The sequence below is a fragment of the Culex pipiens genome, chromosome 2, assembly GCF_016801865.2.
Source record: "Culex pipiens pallens isolate TS chromosome 2, TS_CPP_V2, whole genome shotgun sequence".
Lineage (NCBI taxonomy): Eukaryota > Metazoa > Arthropoda > Insecta > Diptera > Culicidae > Culex > Culex pipiens.
The window spans coordinates 27511736-27533942 of record NC_068938.1 but is presented as its reverse complement, the minus strand read 5'-3'; the positions used below and the strand labels follow the sequence as shown (position 1 = coordinate 27533942).

Here is a 22207-nt window from a genome sequence, read left to right as displayed (position 1 = left end):
CAGTAAACATTCATTTTTCATAATCTCCCCGCCTGATGGCGTTATTGAGCTTGACACTCGCTGCTCCATGATGTAAGCAAAAGCATGCCACTCTCTCAAGTGTGTGCTTTTTTGTTTGGACCAAGAACCACCTCCTCAAGTGCGCGCTTGTTTCGCGCACTGGGTTACGGAATGGAAAATATGGTCCATTCTTTCCTCCCACTACTTGCTGCACGGGAAAACTGTTCAATTTTCCCACCATGATGATGAAAATGAAACTGAAAATCCTCGTTGAAAGCTTTGTTGGGGGAGGGGTGCTTTACGAGTAGCAGAGCCAGTTAGCCTTGAACTCCCTGGAATGTTTCCCCAGAGTGCAGTTTCGGTTAAGTTGGTGTTTGTGATTAAGTTTGGGGAGGTAAATCTGCTTAAAATGCAGGATGACTTGTGATCCTGGTTTGAATCTTTTTTTTTCGTAGATTTAGTCGAAAAATCATCACGCTGCGTATCACTATCAAACGACCAACTATCCTCTAATTAAAGTTCCTCATAAAAATGTTAGTATCCATTCCCAGTGGAGACCAACTTTGAGCCAACGATACACACTCTCTGCATACTATTTTTCCCTTACAGCAACAAAAAAAAAGAAAGAGAACCATAAACACACGTTATAAATTCCAGGAGGTAGAGAGCGCATTTCACCGGAAAATTTTTCGCCCAAAACTACACAACGAACGAGGAGTAAAAACTTTTTAATGAAATTATCCAAATTTAAGAGGCTCCGCCGTCTGCCATCATCCGGGCACGTTTTCCGGAATTTTAGTCGGTATAGCGTTGCTAAATTAGGAATGGGTATTTTTTTCTCTTTCCAGTCGTTGGTTTTGGGTGCACGTGACCAGTGCATGGTAGCTTTAAATGCTATAAAAAATTGTTTTTGTAGTGTTTAAACACAATTTTTGAACTGACTCAAAAAGCCTATAGCAAAATATTCGAAAAAGATTTGTTGAGCGATAAAATTTCCGCGGTTTAAATCAATTGCCTTGAACATATAATCCTTTTTTCGAAATACCACCAAAATCAATCTAGCTAGAAAATTCAAACCAATCGAAAAACAAAATCATGGTTCGGAATCAATCGCCCCCGTGCTGATTGGATCGGGACACTGGCTGGCTGGCTGACCCAAATGCCACCAAATCCACAACTTTTAGCAAAAACGGGCAAGCCCCGCAAAAACAAGCCGCAGAAAGCGGCAAATGCCACTAGTCGCTAATCCGCAATGTGGCTTATGTGTAGAGAGGGTGGTGAACTCAATGGAAGGACACGGTGGAAAATTTGACTTCTCTTGAAACATAAAAAAAACAAAACTGTTTTTTTTTTCTTGCCTTTTCGAAATTTCAGTGTTCAATATTTTACAAAAGTTTCAAACAAAGAGTTAAGAACCACTAGCAGGTGTATTAACATCAACAGTAGAGGAGATATTCGAAATAGGTGTATAAAGTTCTTCTTCTATCATCGCTGATTGAAAGACACGTCGGTGGTTAGAGTGACAATATTTATACCAGTGGCCAGCTCGACCAAAAAGACCTTCGCAGAGCATTTCAGTTGGAAAAGTACGGTTAGGAGTATCCAGTGCCAATTCAACGCGATTGTTTTAGCCCTTCCCATAACATCGCAGCTCAGGTCCTGGTAAGCAAGATTTACTATTATCTTATACCACTTGCGATATCTCGGATATTGGTTTGATTTTCATTGTTTAAAGTTTGAAACTTTGTGAAATTTGCTGCTATTTTCTATAAAAATTATTTCGAAACTTAAAAAATCTAGCGCAACATTTGAAAATGTCCAAAATAAGTGTTATTAGCCCTATCAAAAGGTGAATTAATTTATCGAATTCATTTTCATTGAAAAGGGTACCAAATTTTACAAACGTTTATTTTTTTAACATTGAAAATCAAACCAACAATAATATCGCCAATTGAAACTTTAGGACTAATTAGGCTGATACAAATTTTATTTAAAGTTTTTGTCTCTGGGCCCTAACCTCTTCAAAGTTGGCCCGAAAAATAAGGAGTCAAAAAAATATTTTTTCATACTTCAAAATTTCAATGAAAATTGAAGTACAATCAACTGAATCAATTTCAAATGCGTTTCCCTGCGTGTATAATCACTGTTAGCATATTTGAGTTGATTTAAAAATCTTTTGATTTTTTTTTTTGAAAATTTTAGATGTTCAATTTACTTTTTCGCTAAAATTTTTGTTTCGTCAAAACTTTAATTTTTTTTAAATTAATGATTGCAAAACAACTGAACTAGTGTAAAATGCATTTTTAAACATTTTTTTCCATGCAAATGCTGAAACTATGGCTTGTTATTTCAATATTTATCTTTTTTTATTTTTTTGCGCCTTTCGACCCCTGCCAGAGCCGAGGGACAAAAACTTTGAAAAATATTTGCATCGGCCTTAGATGACACTGAGAAAAAATAATTTTTCACTAAATTTAATCATAAAGAGGATTCCAACCAGCAGTGTGATAAACAATGATAAAAAAATGCTGGAAATTTTTCCTGCCTTTCACAAGTATATTTTGTAGTGGTGCTTTTTCTTTATAAAGTATTCTTAAATTGCAAAAAAAAAAACACAAAATGTTTCGAAAATTTTCACCAGAAATGCCTACAACTTGAAAACGGTGCAATCTATTAAAAATGTGGTTTGTTTTTGATTGCAATTTTGATTTTGCATCTAAAAAAGATTTTTGAATTTTTGTTTTCATTATTTTCCAAAAATGAGCATTTTAAAAAACAAACATTTCCGGTACCAGATTTTCCACATCCTAACCACAAGCGCAGAAGATGCCTTTTTTAATTCCCTAAATTATTTAAAACATCGAAAATAACAAAAACAAAATCTTCAGAAATTTCGAAGTACATAGAACATGGGAAAATTATTACTCAAAATATAGTTTTGGAAATTTTATATTTTTTGGTCATTAATTTTTATTCTTTTTTGTTATTTTTTTTTTCATCACAAATTTTCTTTACAATGATTTTTAAATAAGAATTTTCTTAAAAACGTAAGTGCCCTACTGTGACTGAAACATTTTATGGCTCTCCATTATATGCTATACATTGTCATCCCGTTTTGGCAACACGATGTTTCCTCTCGTCAAAAATGACAGATAAATGAAATTAACATCATTTATCTTCTTAATTGGGCCGTTGCAAAAAAAAAAGTCAAAGTTTTCAAATTCCCATTCAAAATCTCCCCAAAAAATATGTTCTCAAAAAAATTCAAAATTCAAATGTAAATGAGCAACTCTCTACGAAATCGGCCGATTTCGACCATTTTTATTTTTTGTATTTTTTTTATTTGACTTAAACTTTGTGGGGGCCTTCCCTATGACCAAATAAGCTATTTTGCGTCATTGGTTCACCCATACAAGTCTCCATACAATTTTGGCTGCTGTCCATACAAAAATGGTATGTAAATATTCAAACAGCTGTAACTTTTGAGTAAATTGTCTGATCAATTTGGTGTCTTCGGCAAAGTTGTAGGTATTGTTGAGGACTTTTGACAAAAAATAGGTACACGGAAAAAAATGATTTTTTTATCAACTTTTTTTTTCACTAAAACTCAATTTCCCAAAATACGTTTTTTTTTGATTTTCGAGATTTTTTGATATGTTTTAGGGGACAAAAATCCGCAATTTTTGAGCCATAGAGAAACATGGTCAAAAAATCTGCCGCCGAGTTATGAATTTTTGAAAAAATAGTGATTTTTGGAAAAAATCGAAGTTTCATGCAAAAACAAGTTTGACATTATTTTTTAATGCAGATACGGTCATTAGAAAATGGTGGGTTGTTTTAGTGATATTAAGAAAACTTCAATTTTCGTGTTTCTTTTTCTTAAAGCGGCTCTATCTCAGCAACCCGAGGTCCAATCTTCAATCTTTTAGACAATTTTATAGCAAATTTTCTGAACTTTTCAAAAAAAAAAATTTTAGAAATACTCACTCATGGTCACTATTTTTAAAAATTGAAAAACTGCAAATATTTCGCTAAAATCAAACTTTCGGTGGCTATATCTTGAAAACGGAGCCCTTTATCAAAAAATCTGTAAAGTACTTTTCGATTGCAAATTCAATTTTGCATTAAAAAGTAATGTCAAACTTGTTTTTGCATGAAACTTCGATTTTTTCCAAAAATCACTATTTTTTCAAAAATTCATAACTCGGCGGCAGATTTTTTGACCATGTTTCTCTATGGCTCAAAAGTTGCGAATTTTTGTCCCCTAAAACATATCAAAAAATCTCGAAAATCAAAAAATACGTATTTTGGGAAATTGAGTTTTAGTGAAAAAAAAGTTGATAAAAAAATCCGCAATTTTTTTTTTCTTTGTACCTATTTTTTTCTCAAAAGTCCTCAACAATACCTACAACTTTCCCGAAGACACAAAATTGATCAGAAAATTCACTCAAAAGTTACAGCTGTTTGAATATTTACATACCATTTTTGTATGGACAGCAGCCAAAATTGTATGGAGACTTCTATGAGTGAACCAATGACGCAAAATAGCTTATTTGGTCATAGGGAAGGCCCCTACAAAGTTTGAGCCAAATTAAAAAATACAAATAAAATCCATTTCCGGTTTTGGTAGAGAATTGCTCAAATAGAAGTCAACTGAAAACACTTTCAATTGCATTTCGCTGCATTGAAACTCATATTTAGCTTTTCAGAGCTCGATCATTTTTTTTTAATTTTTGTAAAATTCCAAATTACAGTACTGCAAAAAGTATTTTTTTCCGCGAAAAAAAATTTCGTTGGTACTTAAATTTTTGAAAACTTATGATTGTCAAGGGACCATCCATAAACCACCTGGAAATGTTTTTGGAGTTGAATAATATTGCTGGTTAGGTAGCGAGTTGCTCCTTCAAATTAAAAATATATAATCAATATTAAACTTCAAAATAATTGTCCAGAAGATTCCCACGTGTTGATGCACAATCAAATATCAATTGAAGAAATTTTGCTTGAATATGATCCAGAAAAAATGATTTTGAAAACACTTGTTTTCCCTGTTCTGTTTTATTTTATTGTAGTCGTCTATAATAATTACAATAGAATGATTGTTATAAAATATACAAATATCGAAAGCAGGCAAAACATACTCCAATTAATAACTGTTTATTTATTGTCTATCGACGGTTTATCATGCAACAATGGAAAATTCATCGATTTACAACAGCGTGTTTGTTCCAAACAATATTGCTGAATTTATTATGGCTGCCAAACATTTTTTTTTCTCGTGCATAGATTATTCCATTTAGGGGGTGGTAAAAGACCAATACGGCACCACCACGGCATACACTAGTCGAAGCAGCCCGCTCTATTTTCGCGTTACGAAACCTGATCCCGTTGCCAATGTTACTAGCTAAATCCACCCAAAAAAAAAAGGTTGGAGCAAAACAAAAACCCCATTTTCCCATTCACTACTCAAACACCACATCAACAGCAATAGTTTAAAATTTACACTGAGGAAAAAAAATAGTTGACGGAAATTAAATTTTGTTTTCTTTCTTGTCAATTTTTTTATAAAATGTAGTTTAACTAATTTGATACAATTTTGCATTTTTTTTTATTCTGTACTGTGCAAACGTGACAGGTATTACTGCATTAGAGGTGTCTGCTAGGGAGGGGAAGGGACCCTCCGGGTTCACCTGGTTCACGACCATAGAGTAGCAGTAGCAGCAGCGTTTAAAGCCCGTTTGGGCTCGTTAAAATAGCATAAATTGGATTTGGCGAGCTACCGTTCGGGGCCATTCATGAATACTGTAATATCGCTTCAAAAATTATAATATTTTATTTTATTTTTTTGAGTTTTGTTTATTTTAATTGAGCAAGAAATACTTTTACTTTGTGTAAATGCTTTATGGACGATCCCCTGAATGCCGTTCGCACACAAGCGATGTCCAACCGTCATTTCTGCGCGTTTTAGTGTGAGACCCCTTCCAGGTGCATGTTTGGGACGACAGAGGGAGAGTGGGAGAGTGGGTGTAATTTTAATTAGCGCAATTGCAATTATAACACACAAATGAATGCACATTAAATTTGAGCAGATCATGTGCAGCGCAGCATTGCAGTGCGCTATGGTAACGAAATCGTGTGGGAGCTGGACTCATGAGTGGCATAGTCAAGTAGATTTAGTATTGAAGTTGTCTAATTCTTAGTTAAAAAAAACCTTATAAATCTAGGAATACTTTATGCTTCGCTTTTGTTGAGAAATTAGCAAATTCAATTGTCTGTGAAATGTTTGCCTCTCATTTTGGGGCTGAGGAAATGCACCGGTATTTTTTTTTTTTCGCGCCATCGTTTATGCTTTTGTTAAGCAGAGGGCAGCGGAAAATAAAAATTAAAGCCCTGAGAACACGAGCATAAATGCGCCTCAAAATCTCATATTTTATTCAACGCTTAATTTATTGCTCGAAGTAATTACGTAATTGTGTTCATTATCCGAGAGTGTAACAGTCAGCGACTCCTCCTCTCCCCCCCAAAAACCCAATTCTCGTCCCGTCCCAAGTCCGTCACAGCAGTGTAGGGAAATATGATCAACTGGTTTTGCCCGTCAACGCAACCCGCAACTGGTTGGATTATAATTCGACCAACTACTAGCCATAAATCGTGTGCGTTGATCTGTACTGTGAACGCAGTTATTCAATACCTCCCGACAGTCGTGATGAGAGCATTCAATTTAATTGGATTTCCCCCACTCGATAGCCCCTCTGCACACCAAGTGGTTGGTTGAATTAGAAACAAATCAAAAAAGGATTATCTGGAGATGCGGGGCATCGATCCCCGTACCTCTCACATGCTAAGCGAGCGCTCTACCATCTGAGCTACATCCCCTTGTGAAATTCGCTGTTTAATTGAAAATCAAAATAATTTTGTGTCTACAAAAGCGGAAAAAACGGAAAATAATTTTTTTTTCATGTTAGGTGAAAAAAAAAACCATATTCCTTCACATGTTTTGATTTTTTTTGTTGGCTACAGTATTTGTTTGTACTAACCAAATCAAAACAGAGTTGGGTTGAGCAAAAATGGTTAGTACTCTAATCTGGATTTAAACCACAAAATTCTCAATTAAATTTTATATTTTTATCAACTTGTTAAATTTAGATTTCAAAACTTATTATAGCTAAGTATACATTTAAAATTTCTAAAATCCCGGCAAGATTTTTTTGTTGAAATTACAGTGTTTTGTATTATTTGATTTATTAAAACTTTGTGGTTACCTTTTCTAAGAACAAAGAAGACATTTTGCGTCATTAGTTCGTATCCATAAAATTTTGACAGCTCTCCATACAAAAAGGCTATTAAAATATTGAAAAATCTGAAAAATATCGAAATTGAAAAATATCGAATTTTTACACAAATATTGAATTTCGCCAAATAACCATGTTTGAAAAATATCTCAGTTTTTGATTTGCTTTAAATGACAAGAATTTGCATCTTTTGAGCTCTGGAACAATTTCAGCAGTGTTGCCAATTTTTCGAAAAATCTTTTTTTAAATCGTCGAATATTAATGGCTTTATTTGTTTACGTAAACTAAAATTTTCAATCAAAACTTCAAAACTACAATAAAACTTGAATTTGCAATCTTGATATTTGAGAATATTCCTTCTTTTAATTATTTTCGATAATTTGCTGAGGTCTTAGACTACGAACAACGATTATTTTTTTTCTAATTTTTCATCGATTTACCTCATTCCATTCAAATCTCCGTACAATTTCGACAGCTATCCATTATAAAATAATAATAATAATTTTTCAGTATTTGATAAAATTACACACTTTTTATTTATTTTACAATTGCGGTAAAATTAAAATTTAAAAAAAAGTGTTTAGATTATCATAAATGCCTTTTCTAAGCTAGATGCAAGATGGTAACAGTATGCAATAAGTTACCAAAAGATTTTTTGTCAGCACGAATCGTTTATTTACCATAAGAGATTGGATAAATACGACGAGTGTTGAAAAAACAACTTTTTGCAATTCCGTCGTGAAACTACTTACTTTTCCTGTCATTCTTGATCGACGAAATAGCCTACTTTTCTGTACCAAAAATAACAGAATCGAATAGCAACAATAAATAAATGCTGAAAAGTTCTACTTTTCAGCACTGAAATGGGTGCTGAAAAGTTGAACATTTCAGCACTTGTTTCGAAAAGTAAAACTTTTCAACATTTTTTTTTGATTTAAACGATTTATTGACAAAATACATGAAAATTCGACTTAAAATTGCACTCAATGGGTGTTTTTTGAAATTGCAAAATAGTAGTTTATGCAACAAGTTGCAAAAAGAGGATTTTTTCAGCACGAGTCGTACATTTATCCAACGAGGTTCACCGAGTTGGATAAATACGAAGAGTGCTGAAAAAATCAAGTTTTGCAACATGTTCCATACAACATTTTTTGCAATTCCAAAAAACACATACTGAGTGAAATTTTATGTCAAATTTTCATGTATTTTGTCAATAAATCGTTTAAATCAAAAAAATGTTGAAAAGTGTTACTTTTCGAAACAAGTGCTGAAGAGTTCAACTTTTCAACTTTTAGTGTTGCTATTCGATTCTGTTATTTTTGGTACAGAAAAGTAGGTTATTTCGTCGTTCAAGAATGACAGAAAAAGTAAGTAGTTTCACGACGGAATTGCAAAAAAATGTTGTATGGAACTCGTTGCAAAACTTGATTTTTTCAGCACGAGTGGTACATTTATCCAACGAGGTTCACCGTTATATCTTTCTGCAACTTGTTGCATAAACTACTATTACCAAAGAGTTGATACCATATTATTTAAATTCTAGTAACAACCTTTTAATTTTTTAATTTTTCTGTGAAATGTGATTTCCCAGCTTAAAAGATATTTTCCGTCAAGATAAGTTTCAAACTCTAAAAGAGAATCGAAAAATGATGCTGGAAAGTTTAGATTTCCAATTTCCACGTAGTTTATGGATGGTCCCCAAACTCTGGAGCGACAATGACCAAATCCGCCCCTCCACGTGGTTCAAATAAAAAATTATCTAAAAATCATTTCAAATTTTTGTGGAGAATTTCTCTAATTTGTGATAAAACATTTTAAAATATAAAATGTTCAATGTCTTTTAATTCGACAAGAATTATTTTTATACAAATAGTTCTTAAATATATTACCGATCATCTAAATTTGGATTGTCAAACTTGGCCAATAAGCATATTAAAAAAAAAACAATTAAAAATAATCAATAATAACATTAAATTCCCACAAAAAAAAAATGAATAAAAAATAAAGCCTGTTCAATAACATAACTGTCAAACAAAAAGTCCACCCGAAAAGTTCAACATCCAGCTTATCCCGTCCCGTAAATACCAAGCACACAAACACAATGTAACTAATTGGTACCTTGACTGGTGCCTCTCTGCCATGTTGCCTGTCACAAAGAACATTTTCCAGACCAAAAAGAGCGGAGAAAAGTCTGGTGGCCTGCTCCAGCAGCAAATGTCCTCGTCAAGCTCTGGAAGCTCGCGCTCCAGTTCAATACCCTCCAATTGCCACCCCCTTCCTCTCTTCACCCTTGATAAAAATTATATAAAGCCAGCTCGACAAGAAAAAAAATTGCTGTAAAATTATGAATGTAATTATCTTGCTTACTGGGCGCAATAAAAAAAAAATCCTGTAATGAGCGACCGAACCTACGATGAAAATGATGATGGAGTAGGGGAGAGAAAAAAAATCGTATAAATATAATCAGAGTGAACTTCGTGACCGACTGGCTCTGCCAGGTCGCGAAACTCCATCTCGCGAGACATCCAATATCTGTGGGGGGATTTCATCCTCTAGGAAGCACCTCCCGTGGGACGGTTCCTGGTGTGGTCCGTTGAAATTTATCTCCCAATTAATTTCGCTTAGAAAGCTTCCAAAAAATATTGAAAATTCATAAAATTAAAAATTAGAGAAATTTTAAATAAAACATCTTTACATGTAAATTTGCATAATTTTTACAGTGCCTTTACGTCCACCAAAAACGCTGTCACTTGTTTTCCCGCCCGTGCTTCTACCAAGCCATTGATGTTCTTTTTGTGATGAACACTTCACGTGAAAAATAGCTTTAACTCGCGCTACAATGTACACGAAAATAGCTTTGCCGGGGCCGAAAACTGCCATAAATTGTTTGATTGCATTAAAAGTATTATCACACATATCTCACAGTTTACAGCTTTTTGATGTAGTTCAGCGAACTTCGTGTTTGACGCTTGATTGATAAATCGATTACTTCAAGCTGTTCGGTAAAATTCTTGTCTCTCCATCAAGTCCCATATTGTCTAGTGGTTAGGATATCCGGCTCTCACCCGGAAGGCCCGGGTTCGATTCCCGGTATGGGAAACTTTTATTTCCGCTCACATTCTTTGAACAACTTTTTCTCATCGCAGATTTTTAAGTTCGTCTGAACTCTTGAAACCGAACTGTTGTGTCACTCTTTATGAGTGCAGCAGCAACAGCACACATGTTTGTGTTTTATGTGTCCTCGTGCATTCTTGACAGTTTTTTTTCGACGCTGGTTTCGCCTACTTGTTTCAGCGTTCTTGTTTGTAACGAAACAAGGGCAATGCTACTGCAAATTGCTCGAATACTCCTCCTGGATCGTGGGAACGTTTCATAATTCCTGGGCCCAAGGCATAACCGAATATGACAGCCAAGTTGTGAGTGCACTGCACATGTTCAGCTGCAAGTTGCCGTTTGTTGTAGTTATGCTTTTGTTGTTGCTGCTGTCCCCTTCTCTGCTTTGTTGTGAATTACTGGGTCATGGAAGAGATGAACAGTTGCACCTGAGCTTGAGTTTTCTGTTGTTGTTTTTTTTTTTTTCCTTCCTTTTTTGTTCCGCAAGTTTTACATCATCAGCAAGTGTGTGCACCAGTTTCCAGCTGGAAGTGCATTTGGTGCCACCACATGTATGTATATCAACCACTTTGAACAACTTCTCGAGATTGTTTACAAACTTCGTTCCTTTAATTTTTTAAAAATTTGTTATAATGTATATTTTTAAGCTGCGAACTACAAAACCGTACACTTATTGATTAGAGAATCAGTTACAGCAATGAGTTATTTGGTCAGTTCCCCCAAACTGCTATAAATAAACGCTCTTTGAGCAAATCAAAACAAGCGCACATTTCCCAACAACAACCCATCACACGAACACATAACTCTGCACGACCACTTCAAACCCAAACTCATTTTGCCCCAGACATCAAACAAATGTCTGAAACCGTCATCCAGCTGGAGTTCCAGTCCAGACATGGTCGTCCAAATGCCCCCATAACTAATTTATAGCTTAATTGCCTTTACACGCCATTGCCAGCAGCGGCGATGCATTTATTTTGAAAATTGTTTAGTGTGGGGAGGGGGTTGGAAAATCAGTCACCTGCTCGGCTCCATCGAAACCTAAACATTGTTTAATGAATGTGCCAATCCCAGGGCAGACCACTTTTCAAACCGTCCCTCCCCATTTTAAGGCAGAATCCGTGCCCGGTGTTGCAAAATCCGGAAATTAATTTCCCGAAACCCCATGTCTCGTATTTAGTTTAGCTGGGCACACTCACTAATTGACCAGATGGGTGGTGCATCCCCAGATTCGAGTGGCCATGTGCGGCACGTTCTGCCCCAGCCCGCGATTGATACGAGACACCCCTGTTGAAAGAACCAATTCGCCAGCCAACGTTACGTCATGTACTAATAAACTTCTCTTTCTCTCTCTCTCTTTGTTTTGCAGAGCGCCCCCTCAACGAATACATATCCCACTACGAAACCCTCAGCTACGACCACAAACATCTGCATGCTAGTCACAGTCGGGCGAAGCGATCGGTCACCAAAGATCACCAAGTTCATCTTAGGTTTAAGGCGCACGGAAAAGATTTTAACATTAGGCTAAGGCGAGATCTCAGTACATTTAGCGATAAGTTAGAAGTGAGTATATCCGTTTTTTGTTTTTATTTTTCTACTTTATGCCAAATATTTCTCCTTATGTTTTACTGAAACTTACAAGTTTTTTTTTTAATTGATGCAAAATGCATTTTGAAAAAATGTTCCTATATTCGACGTATTACTCATTTCCGACTAGAATGGAATAATAATGGATTCAAAATTCCTCATGATTTGATTTCTTGAGAATCATACCTAGAATCAGTTCCTTTCGATATCTATGCCAGAAACAAATACATTATCCAGGTTTTTAAGCGAAGATGGCGTTCGAATTGTGAACGTCCGAAATGTCAAAATCACGCAGTAGCGCCAACATTAGAAAAAAATGGGGTTGTTATGCCATGGCACACATTTTTCGGAATATTGGTACCACTGCGTGATTTTGACATTTCGGACGTTCACCATTCGAACGTCATCTTCGCTTAAAAACCTGGATATCAAAACAACTTTTTTAAGTTTGAAATTCCTCATAATGGTTTTATTACAGTGTAATTTTCTCGGAATTGGAGTTACAAAAATACTGATTCAAAAATATATATATATATTTGCTGCAAATTTCGTACAAAATATAGTTTGTTTCGTTTTCTCGTAAGGCCGTTGCAAATATTTTTCAAGTTTATGTCTGTCGACTCTGAGTAAAGTCAAGAGGTGGACAAAAAATAAAAAATTTCAAATACAACCTATGGTTTCATTTGAATGAAAAACGTGTTTTTAAAATGCAGTTTACACCAGTCCAGTTGTTTTTAAATATCTATGAATTGTCGAAAATTATTTCTTTCGTTGAAAAGTAAAACTTAATAAGGTACCTATTGTACATCGGAATTTAATAGAAATTCAAAATATGGGTCATTTGCGACATAAACTTTGAACAATATTTGAAAAAGGGCTTACGACAAAAAAGTAGCGAAATATCCTAAATAAGGTTTGTAAACTCTTTCAAAAGGTTACTCTCGATGCTAAAATTTCGATGTTTTTTTTTTTATAAAATAGAGCAGTTAATTTAACAAAAGTGTATTTTTTAACACTGGAAATCGAACCAATAGTTTTTTAAGATATCACGAATTGAACTAAATAGAGCTTATCAGATGCAGTAGCGTGCCCAGCTCCTCGAGGAAGGTGGGGCAATTATATGGACGTTTAGAAAATTTCATCGTTTATGGACGCCCCCTGACTAAAATTAGAACATATTTCTGAGGATGGTGGGGCAGTTGCCCCATGTTGCCCCACCCTGTGCACGCTAGTGATTAGATGACACTGAGAAAAAAAAGCTTTCAAAAAAATTGCGGGTTTTTTTCAATTGTTATGTTTGTTTGAGAATAAGTTGGATTTTTTCGAGAAATCCTAATTTTAACAAAAAGAAAATCATTTTTCTGGTACCAAGTCATCTTTAACTCTAGCGCAAATGATGTTTTTTGTCTCCCAAACATTTAAAAAATAACTAAAATTTTAAAAAATATTTTAGAATTTATACTTTTAGTAATAAGGCCAATGAAAATATTTTTTAAAGTTAATATCGCCCCCCTCCCTCCCCCTTCAAAGTTGGTCCGAAAAATCAGGGGGCAAAACAATATTTTTTCAAAAAAATATCATGATTTCAATGTAAATAGAAGTCTAATCGACTGAGAACAATCTTTTTCTGCATTGATAATCATATTTAACATTTTTGGACTCGTTTAAAAATATTTTGATCTTTTATGAAATTTCCCGCAAAAATAAAATTTTCGTCAGTATTGAGAAATTTTGGAAATCAATTATTGCAATGATGCATTTTGAAACACTTTTTTCATTCAAATGTTGACACCGTGGCCTGCAATTTCAATTTTTAGCTTTTTTTTTTGTCCATTCCTGAAAATATTTTTTCGAAAATTTGATATTTTTTTTCAAATAAATTGCCTCAGACAGATTGAGGGATCGAACCTTGTTGGTTGCAGAAAATTAGCGAATAAAATAAAAAGAAACAAGAAAATTGAAGTTTTTAAGTCTTATCCAAACAGCCTATTTTTTCTTATGCCAATATCTCAAAATTTAAAAATATTTTCAAATTTTAGGGTCAACTCTAACATGTCAAAAGGGCGTTATATTTAATATTTGATCTTCTTGAAATGTTAGTAATATTAGGTACACTTTGAGCAAAACATCTTTTCAGGATTTATGTTAATTCAGCAATTCCTCACGAAAACAGCATGGAAAAAAACAAAAGTGCTCGGATCGGGCTTAATTTTTTCCGGGGGTCCCTGGCCGAAATAATTAGACCCGTATTTTTTTTTTGTTTGGCCATTAGAATGACATACGCCGTGTAAGGGTGTTCTGAAAAATAGCCATTTTCGTCGATATGTCTGGAATTTTTTTTATCGGATTCCATGGACATTTTTACGTAACATACTGAAAAATGGGAGGAGTTCATTAACAGGATTCCGAGATATGATTTTTTGAAAATAAAATCCGTGTTTTTCGACGTGCCGCGCGCAAAAACCGGAAAATGACGAAATCGGTAAAAAATCAACTTTTTTCACTAGAAGTGCGATAACTTTAAAATTTCAGCGATGACCTATACATGTTTTATCAAAATTTTCGTAATTGAAAGAAGCAACTTTTGGTGTCCAGGCATGTATAGGCCATCGCTGAAATTTTAAAGTTATCGCAGTTTTAGTGAAAAAAGTTGATTTTTTGCCGATTTCGTCATTTTCCGGTTTTTGTGCGCGGCGCGTCGAAAAACGCGGATTTTATTTTCAAAAAATCATATCTCGAAATTTTGTAAATGAACTCCTCCCATTTTTTTTGTATGTTACGAAAAAATGCCCAGGAAATCCGATAAAAATATTTCCAGACGTAGGCCAGACACCGTCGAAACGGCATTTTCAGGGTTCATACGCCCTTTTCATATGTTAGTCTATTTTTTGCAAACTTCTTACTGTTTTCTTTGAAAGGCCAACTTATCACCCTTTTATTTGCGTATTAAACAATTTGAAAAAAAAAAAAATGGTTGAAATGGCGAGGAGTTTGAATTTAAAAAAAAGTGGTTTTTGCGAAAATCGACGGAAATGGCTATTTTTCAGACCACCCCAACACGGCGTAGGTCACCCTAATGGCCAAACAAAAAAATACGGGTCTAATTATTTCGGCCAGGGAACCCCCAGAAAAATGTTGAGCCCGATCCGAGCACTTTTGTTTTTTCCATGCTGCTTTCGTGTGAAATTGCTGAATTAAAAGGCCAGTTCTCAGCAATCAAAGTTTAAAATTAATACTACAAATTTAAACCTACACCATTTTTTCAAATTGAAAAATTCAAATTCAGGACAGCTACTCTTTGTAATTTATTTATCAGTTTTGCAGCTACACAGTGAATACTGTTGTTCGTTTTCAGATAATATTTACTGAAAACTGCACTACTGAAATTTTCAGTTAGTATTTAGCTGAACTTCAGTTAAAATTTGTATGGAGCTGTCAAAGTTTGCTGAAATTTCAGCAAGTTTTGATTTACTGAAAATTTCAGTAGTGCAGATTTCAGTAAATTTCACTGAATGCTTTCATGAGAAATTAGTGTGTAGGCTAATGCGAATATTTTTTCAAAAAATTTATCCCTCTGCTCTAGCTTAGGTCGAGGGGTCAAACAAAAATGAAATAACAAGCCAAAGTTTCGGCATCTGAATATAAAAAAATGAAATAGCTCAGTTGTTTTGCAATCATTGAGTTTCTAAAAATTTAAGTTTTGACGTAAATGATATTTTTAGCGAAAAAAAACCTTTTTTTTTTAATTCCCTAAATTTTTTTTTTCTAAACTTAAATATACTTAAAAATTATTCTATATGCAGGGGAATGTATTTTGCATTGATTTTTGATGATTGAACTTAAAATTTCATTAAATCTTTGAAGTTTTTTGATTTTTTCTTTCAATCTTACATTTATTGGTTTGAGTTTGAAGGGGCGTTAACTGTGAAAAGTTTCATAAATATGTTATAATTTCGAAAGTTTGATTAGTTTTTCCTGTTAGATTGTTTTCAGAAAAGCTTGAACGGGACCATCCATAAACCACGTGGACACTTTAGGGGGGGGGGGGGGGTATGGCGATTGTCCATGATCCATACAAAAAAGTTTTTTTTGTATGGACAATTGTCCACGAGGGGGGGGGGGGGGGGGTAACAGATTCACAAAAAAGTGTCCACGTGGTTTATGGATGGTCCCAACTTTAGTTATTTAATTTGTCGCTTGTGCTATCTTGTGAAACTACTCCTTTTTACAGCAGGTTTAAACACTTCAAGATATTTCTTAGAAATCATTGATAACTTGCAAATCCACAATCAATGTTCAATAAATAACCTCACTCTTACTAACAGGTCCTGTGGCGCAACGGATAACGCGTCTGACTACGGATCAGAAGATTCCAGGTTCGAATCCTGGCAAGATCGATCTTTTTTATACTGCATTTTTTTGTCACAGATGAGAGAGTGCTTAGCCTCACGTGAACTGTGTTTTTGAAGAAATAAACAATGCGAAAAAAAAATTATTGTCAGAAGTGGGATTCGAACCCACGCCTACAGAGTAGACTACGACCTGAACGTAGCGCCTTAGACCGCTCGGCCATCCTGACTTGTAGTTTTCTTTGAGAGATGTGGAATCGTTCGTTCGTTTTTTTAGATTCTTGCAAATGTATATAAAAAAAATGAAATTAATACTTTATTAAAAATCGGTTTGAATACCCTAATTGATGAAATTTGAAATGGCAAACACAAGTTCACTAATTCCCATGCCTCCCCTCCCACAGATCCATGGCCCGCACGGGGGCCCAATCGAGGTGGACGCGTCCCACCTGTACGAGGGCGAGCTGATCGGTGACCGGGACAGCACCGTCTTCGGCTCCATCATCGACGGCGTGTTCGAGGGCAAGGTCATCGCCGGCTCGGGCCGGGACGCCTACTACGTGGAACGGGCCAAGCACTACTTCCGGAACAGCTCGGACCCGGAGACGCACCCGCTGTACCATGTGCCCGGCCACGACCGGCCCTTCCACTCGGTCATCTACAAGGAGGAGCACGTGGACGACCCGTACCGCCACCGGAGGAAAGGTAAGTTTTGTTGCTTGCTTGCTCTTATGTAATTTTTGACTCTGTGAGAGTGCAGAGTGCCGGCAAGTTCGAGGAAAAAAGAAGTTTAGTTTTTTTTTTGTACAAGGCGTAGACATAACAAATTGCAACAAATAGCTCTCTTGCTGGCTGTCTGCCCACGGTCTCTATTATAGTCTATGGTTAAGGGGTTGTAACCGTGGTTTCTTGCCGTTATTATATTAGGCTTGTGTTTTGAACTGTTTTGTTGTTGCTCTACGGAGGCGGGTGGCTTTTGCGGGTTTTTTTTCAGTGCAGACTAAAAGCAAAGGCACGTTTTTTTTCGATTGACGCAAGAGCGCGTTTTACTTTCGTGTTGTCTAAGATCTGTTTTTGAGTACAAAACTTGTCAAAACGTTGCTGTCCAAGCATGCCCATCAAATGGTACTGTTGTGGGGTTTTAACTATATCTGCTTGATTGTATGTACCTGCTGGTTACAAGCAGTCCATTATATTAACTCAACTCATTTAATCCAACTCTTCGCAAAAAAGAAATGTAAAAAAAAGTTATTTTCTATGTTTTTACAATTCAACTTTTTTTGTTCACTATGTTCACACATTCCCTATTTTAAAAAGCCATTTTTCATCAGTCTTCATAAAATTTTGGCAGCTGTCCATACAAAAATTATACGTAAATATTCTGATCAATTTGATGTCTTCGGCAAAGTGGTAGATTATGGTAAGAAAGTTTTCAGAAAAAATAGTTGCAAAGAGGAACAAAAAGGGCATCTTTTGCAAAGTTGTTAGCCATAAAATTATCGAAAATACTCAATTTTTCATAATTTCCAATATGGGTATAAAACAAAGCGAAATTTTGTATGCTTTTTCACCTTTATTAGATTATTCCACTTTTAAGATATTTTTTCTGTAAAATTCTCAAATTTTAGCAAAATACCATATTTTCTCAAAAATTGTAGAAATTTCTAATTTTCACGAATCAACATTTTTTATACTTTTTCACTATCATTAGATTTTTTTTTTGTTTTGGGTTAAAAAAAACATAAATTTTCCAAATTCCGTTTTTTTTAATACTCAAACGGTGCACAATTTGTATATTTTGTATGTTTTTTTACTTTAATTAGTTTTTTTTTGTAAAATATATTTTCCAAAGATAGGGGAAATAAACCCTTTCTAATCAAACACCTATCTTCGTCATATGGAGAGTTTGATACTCGATTAAAGCTCCAAAAATACGTTTCAGGCTATAAACTTACCAGCAACAGCACCGCCTCGAGTAAGCACGCAAATTTATGCCACTTACTGACCAAAAAGATCAAATTTAATTCACTTTTGATCATAATTTCTATTTTGCGAGACCATTTCTCATCATTTTGGTGGCACACACATCCACACGCAAGATGAGAGGTTAACTGCTTAACGAAAGTCGCCATCAATATCTTTTCACTTGCGCTAACGATTTTAAAGCGCTTAAGATATAAAATTGCTTCCAACTATCGGCAACATGTTCTTTTGACCATTACTTAGTCATTCACATGAAAAATAATCCCGAAAAATGTAAATAATTAGCAAGCACCATCACAAAAACAAACGCGCTAAGTCTTTTGACGTTTCAATTTTGAATATCCATTCCAATCGAAGGCTGAAGAAAACCGAGCGAGGAGCGAAGGCAAATAAAGCACAAAGGGTGGCCACCAACACCACTAACATGCTGGTGCAGCGCCTGTTAGAGTGAGCAAGTGCTGCCAGGAAACTTTCGCTATGAATGCTACTTTTCGTGAGTGTTCGCTTAAAATTTCATCAATTTTGGCAGCACTAAGCAGACCCAAAAGAGCGCTGGAAGAAAAAAAAATAACTAAGCTGAAAATAGAAAAATGGGCGTAGCCCAATGCACTCGACTGATTAGAATGCATTTTTGAAATATTTTTTTTAAATTCTTGTAATAGGAATAGCATAACCTTTAAAAAAAGTGAAAATAAACAGAAGTGTTCACAAAAAGTTGCTCTACTCGTTGGTGTACTTGGTTTTTGTGAATTTCATGGAACAATCCAGATTATCCAGCATCATTCAAACACGATCGCTTATTAGGCTTAAAATGGGCATATTTCCCCTACTGGATATCTAACGAAGCGAAATTTGAATTTTTATCACTTTTATGAGAGTTTCTCTGTAAAATTTACAAATCTTCTCAAAATACAGTATTTTCTCAAAAATTTTAAAAAAATATTTTTTAACATGTTAAACGAATCAAACAATTTTTGGCTTTTTCAATTTCATCAGAGCTTTTTTTATTTTTTTCAAAAATGCTCAAACGATGCAAAATTTGTATATTTTGTATGCTTTTTTACTTTAATTTGATATTTTTTTATCAAATACTAAAATTTTCACAAAATACAGTGCACTCTCTCGTTGTCGATATTGAAGGGACCGTCGAGAGCTGGAGTTATCAACATATAGACCGAAAAATCAATGCAATCTTTTTGAAGGGACTGAAAAATTTATTGACAACTGGAGCAATACCTATTGGAATCGAGAAGATCGACAGCCACAGAGTCCAGTGTACCGTATTTTTTCGAAAATATTCAAATTTTAATAATTTAATAATATGGGTATTTAACGAAGCGATTTTGAATTGTTAGTTTTATGAGTTTTTTTTATTACAATTTTTTTTCATCAATACCGTATTTTTTTAAGTACTTAAATTTCTTTAATGTGCAGTATCGGTAGCAAACGAAGCGAAATATTGTATGCTTTTTCACTTTATAAGAGTTTTTTTTTGTAAAATACTAAAAATTTACAAGAAACCGTATTTTTTTCGAACACACTAAAATTTCCATAATTTCATCATTTTATCAGACGATTCGAAATTGTGCATGCAGCAACTATTGGTCCAATTTTCAGTGTTAAAATTTTTTGAATCAATACTAACATTTCAAAAGGGTCAAATATGCAATATTACACTCTTTTGAAATATTAATCTTGATTCCAAAATTTAGCCAACAATTTTTGGATAACTTTTTAATTTCTTCCACACAACATATGTTTGTTAAAAAAAACATTAGCCAGAGGCAAATTGTTTGGCTGTACTTCTCTTTGGTTCAAAGTTTGCAGTTTATTGTCCCTTCAAATTAAATAATTAAAAATACGGAATTTGGAATACTGAATGTTTGTAAACAAGTTAATAAGATAATTGGACTTTTTCCGTTCACCTATTTTTGTTTTATTCCTCATCAGGGCATACACCTTTGCCAAAGACACCAAACCGATCATAAAATTACTTTAAAAGATTGTCGTGTCGTAATTTTTGTATGAACAGCTGCCAATATTGAATGGAGCCTTGTACGTGTGAACCAATGACCCAAAATAGCTTCTTTGGTCATAGGGAAAGTCCCTATAAAATTTTGCGCCAAATAAAAAATACAAAAAATTAAAATGCACGATATCAGTCGAGTTTGTAAAGAATTGCTCAGATGTATAATAAAATTTGCATTCGCAAATTACTAAACAACTTTTTTAAGTTATAAAAATTTACAGTTTAACATTTTTGAAAAAGGATTTTTGCAACTTAACAATATTCCATGAGGGAAAATACAAATTTCCAAGCATTTTTTTTTTTTTGGACTTTGGACTTGGTTGATTGAACTCTCTAGTAATCATTCATTCGTTACACATTAAAAACATGAACATAAATTAATCAAAAGCTCGAAAGTTGATTGAACTGAAAAGTTCAGCTAACTACCAATGTTTTAGAGTATACACTTCCATAACTGATTATGATCTATCTTAAGCAATAAAAAAACAGTTATGCATCAAAAATGCTTTTTCAATTAATTAAAATTACCTCTCGGAAGAAAGTACTTTGGGCACACGCACAACCAAAGCAACTTCCCTCCCGAATCATAAATATTTCACACGTTTGGCGTGCGTAACGTCTCATTAAATCTCGTTAGACACAACAACCAACAGGCACTAGTCTTATTAAATCATCGTCCAATGTGCACTTTCCATTTCACAATGCTGACCACTGTGAGTTTTTAAGCGGTCAAGTCTCTAGTGAGTATTTTTAATGAACTACGCAGTCGACCTGCACCTTAACAACAATTTGTTATTTTTTCAACTTGAAAACTTGAATTAAGACGTCGTCTGCCCCAAAACAACCGACCAACAGGAAAAGTGTGCACAAAGCAGATAATTCAGCTCGATTATTATCGGTACCACCGGCTTCCGACGAACTTTTACCCATCACAGAGGCCTTCCAAAATAATTGACGTCCATCATGAAGGCGACCTCCTCCCCTAGCTGCGCCTTCAACGCCGAACCTCCCCTGAAAAGTCGAAAGTGAAATACTACCACAACTTCTGTCTATCTATCGTTGGCCCCAACTTTTACTTTCAGGTCATCAGCCGATCGGTTTTGCTCTGCTTCCCTCGGGGAGGACTCGAAGGTCAAACGGTCTTCCCCATCCAGGCGGCCACTAATTGAGTCGAAACTGGGGGCGCGGAAGTCTTCGTCGGGGAAAAAAGGGAAAGTTACGTGTTGTTGCTCCAGGTCAATAAATTCGATTGCATAAAATTGATTCTTTCCGAGATCCCCCCGCAGCGATTCGCGTAAAGCACTTTCAATTTCAACAAACTTCAATTCCCAGCTTCATTTCGGCAAAGCCGGCTCTCGCGCGCGATTCAAATTGGATTCGGCGAGGAAAGCTCACGACTTGCTCACAAAATAGCACCACCACCACCACCAGGGAGGGAAGATAATATCGAGCTTTTGCGCTCCCCCTCCAAACAGCGCGTACTTTATTTGCTTGCTTTTCCAGAGCGCAAATCTAGGTCAACGAGACTGCTGCAACTCGACTCGACTGGGGAAGATGATGATGACGACGACGTCGGCCAAAAGTGAAAGATGCTGTGCAATTGCAATTAGACGCTGGTGGAGGAGGCCCTACAGCTCGGTGCAGTTTTGTCCGAGCAACGAAACCGGTTTTGTGCTGGTACGACTGCCCTTATTGGTGGAGTAGAAAATTGTGATTCAAATTAAGTTCAAATTTGGGAAGCACTACAAGCAGATCATAACATTAATTGATTCTTGAATTTTTCAACAAATTTTTGAATGTCAATTTTAACCAAAATAAAAAATCATATTTTGAGGTTATTTGACTAAAAATCA

The 22207-nt window shown here is 35.0% G+C and overlaps 1 protein-coding gene and 4 non-coding genes across 9 annotated transcripts in view; 3 read left to right on the top strand and 2 right to left on the bottom strand.

The window, feature by feature from the left end:
• The window catches only part of LOC120421296 (disintegrin and metalloproteinase domain-containing protein 10), a 185940-nt gene that overhangs the window by 127050 nt on the left and 36683 nt on the right, over positions 1–22207 (top strand). For all 5 annotated transcript variants that reach the window (XR_008212087.1, XM_052708030.1, XM_052708031.1 and 2 more), the window contains 2 exons: positions 11776–11969; positions 16747–17047. Coding sequence is in view for 4 of the 5 variants with exons in the window: in XM_052708030.1 (XP_052563990.1) it covers positions 11776–11969; positions 16747–17047 (495 nt within the window). In the remaining variant the exon portion in view is untranslated. The remainder of the gene's footprint in view (positions 1–11775; positions 11970–16746; positions 17048–22207) is intronic.
• Trnaa-agc (transfer RNA alanine (anticodon AGC)) lies at positions 6804–6876 on the bottom strand. The gene has a single exon. It is a non-coding gene; the product is annotated as a tRNA-Ala (tRNA).
• Positions 10320–10391, top strand: Trnae-cuc (transfer RNA glutamic acid (anticodon CUC)). The gene has a single exon. It is a non-coding gene; the product is annotated as a tRNA-Glu (tRNA).
• Positions 16318–16390, top strand: Trnar-acg (transfer RNA arginine (anticodon ACG)). The gene has a single exon. It is a non-coding gene; the product is annotated as a tRNA-Arg (tRNA).
• Trnal-cag (transfer RNA leucine (anticodon CAG)) lies at positions 16490–16572 on the bottom strand. Its single transcript has one exon. It is a non-coding gene; the product is annotated as a tRNA-Leu (tRNA).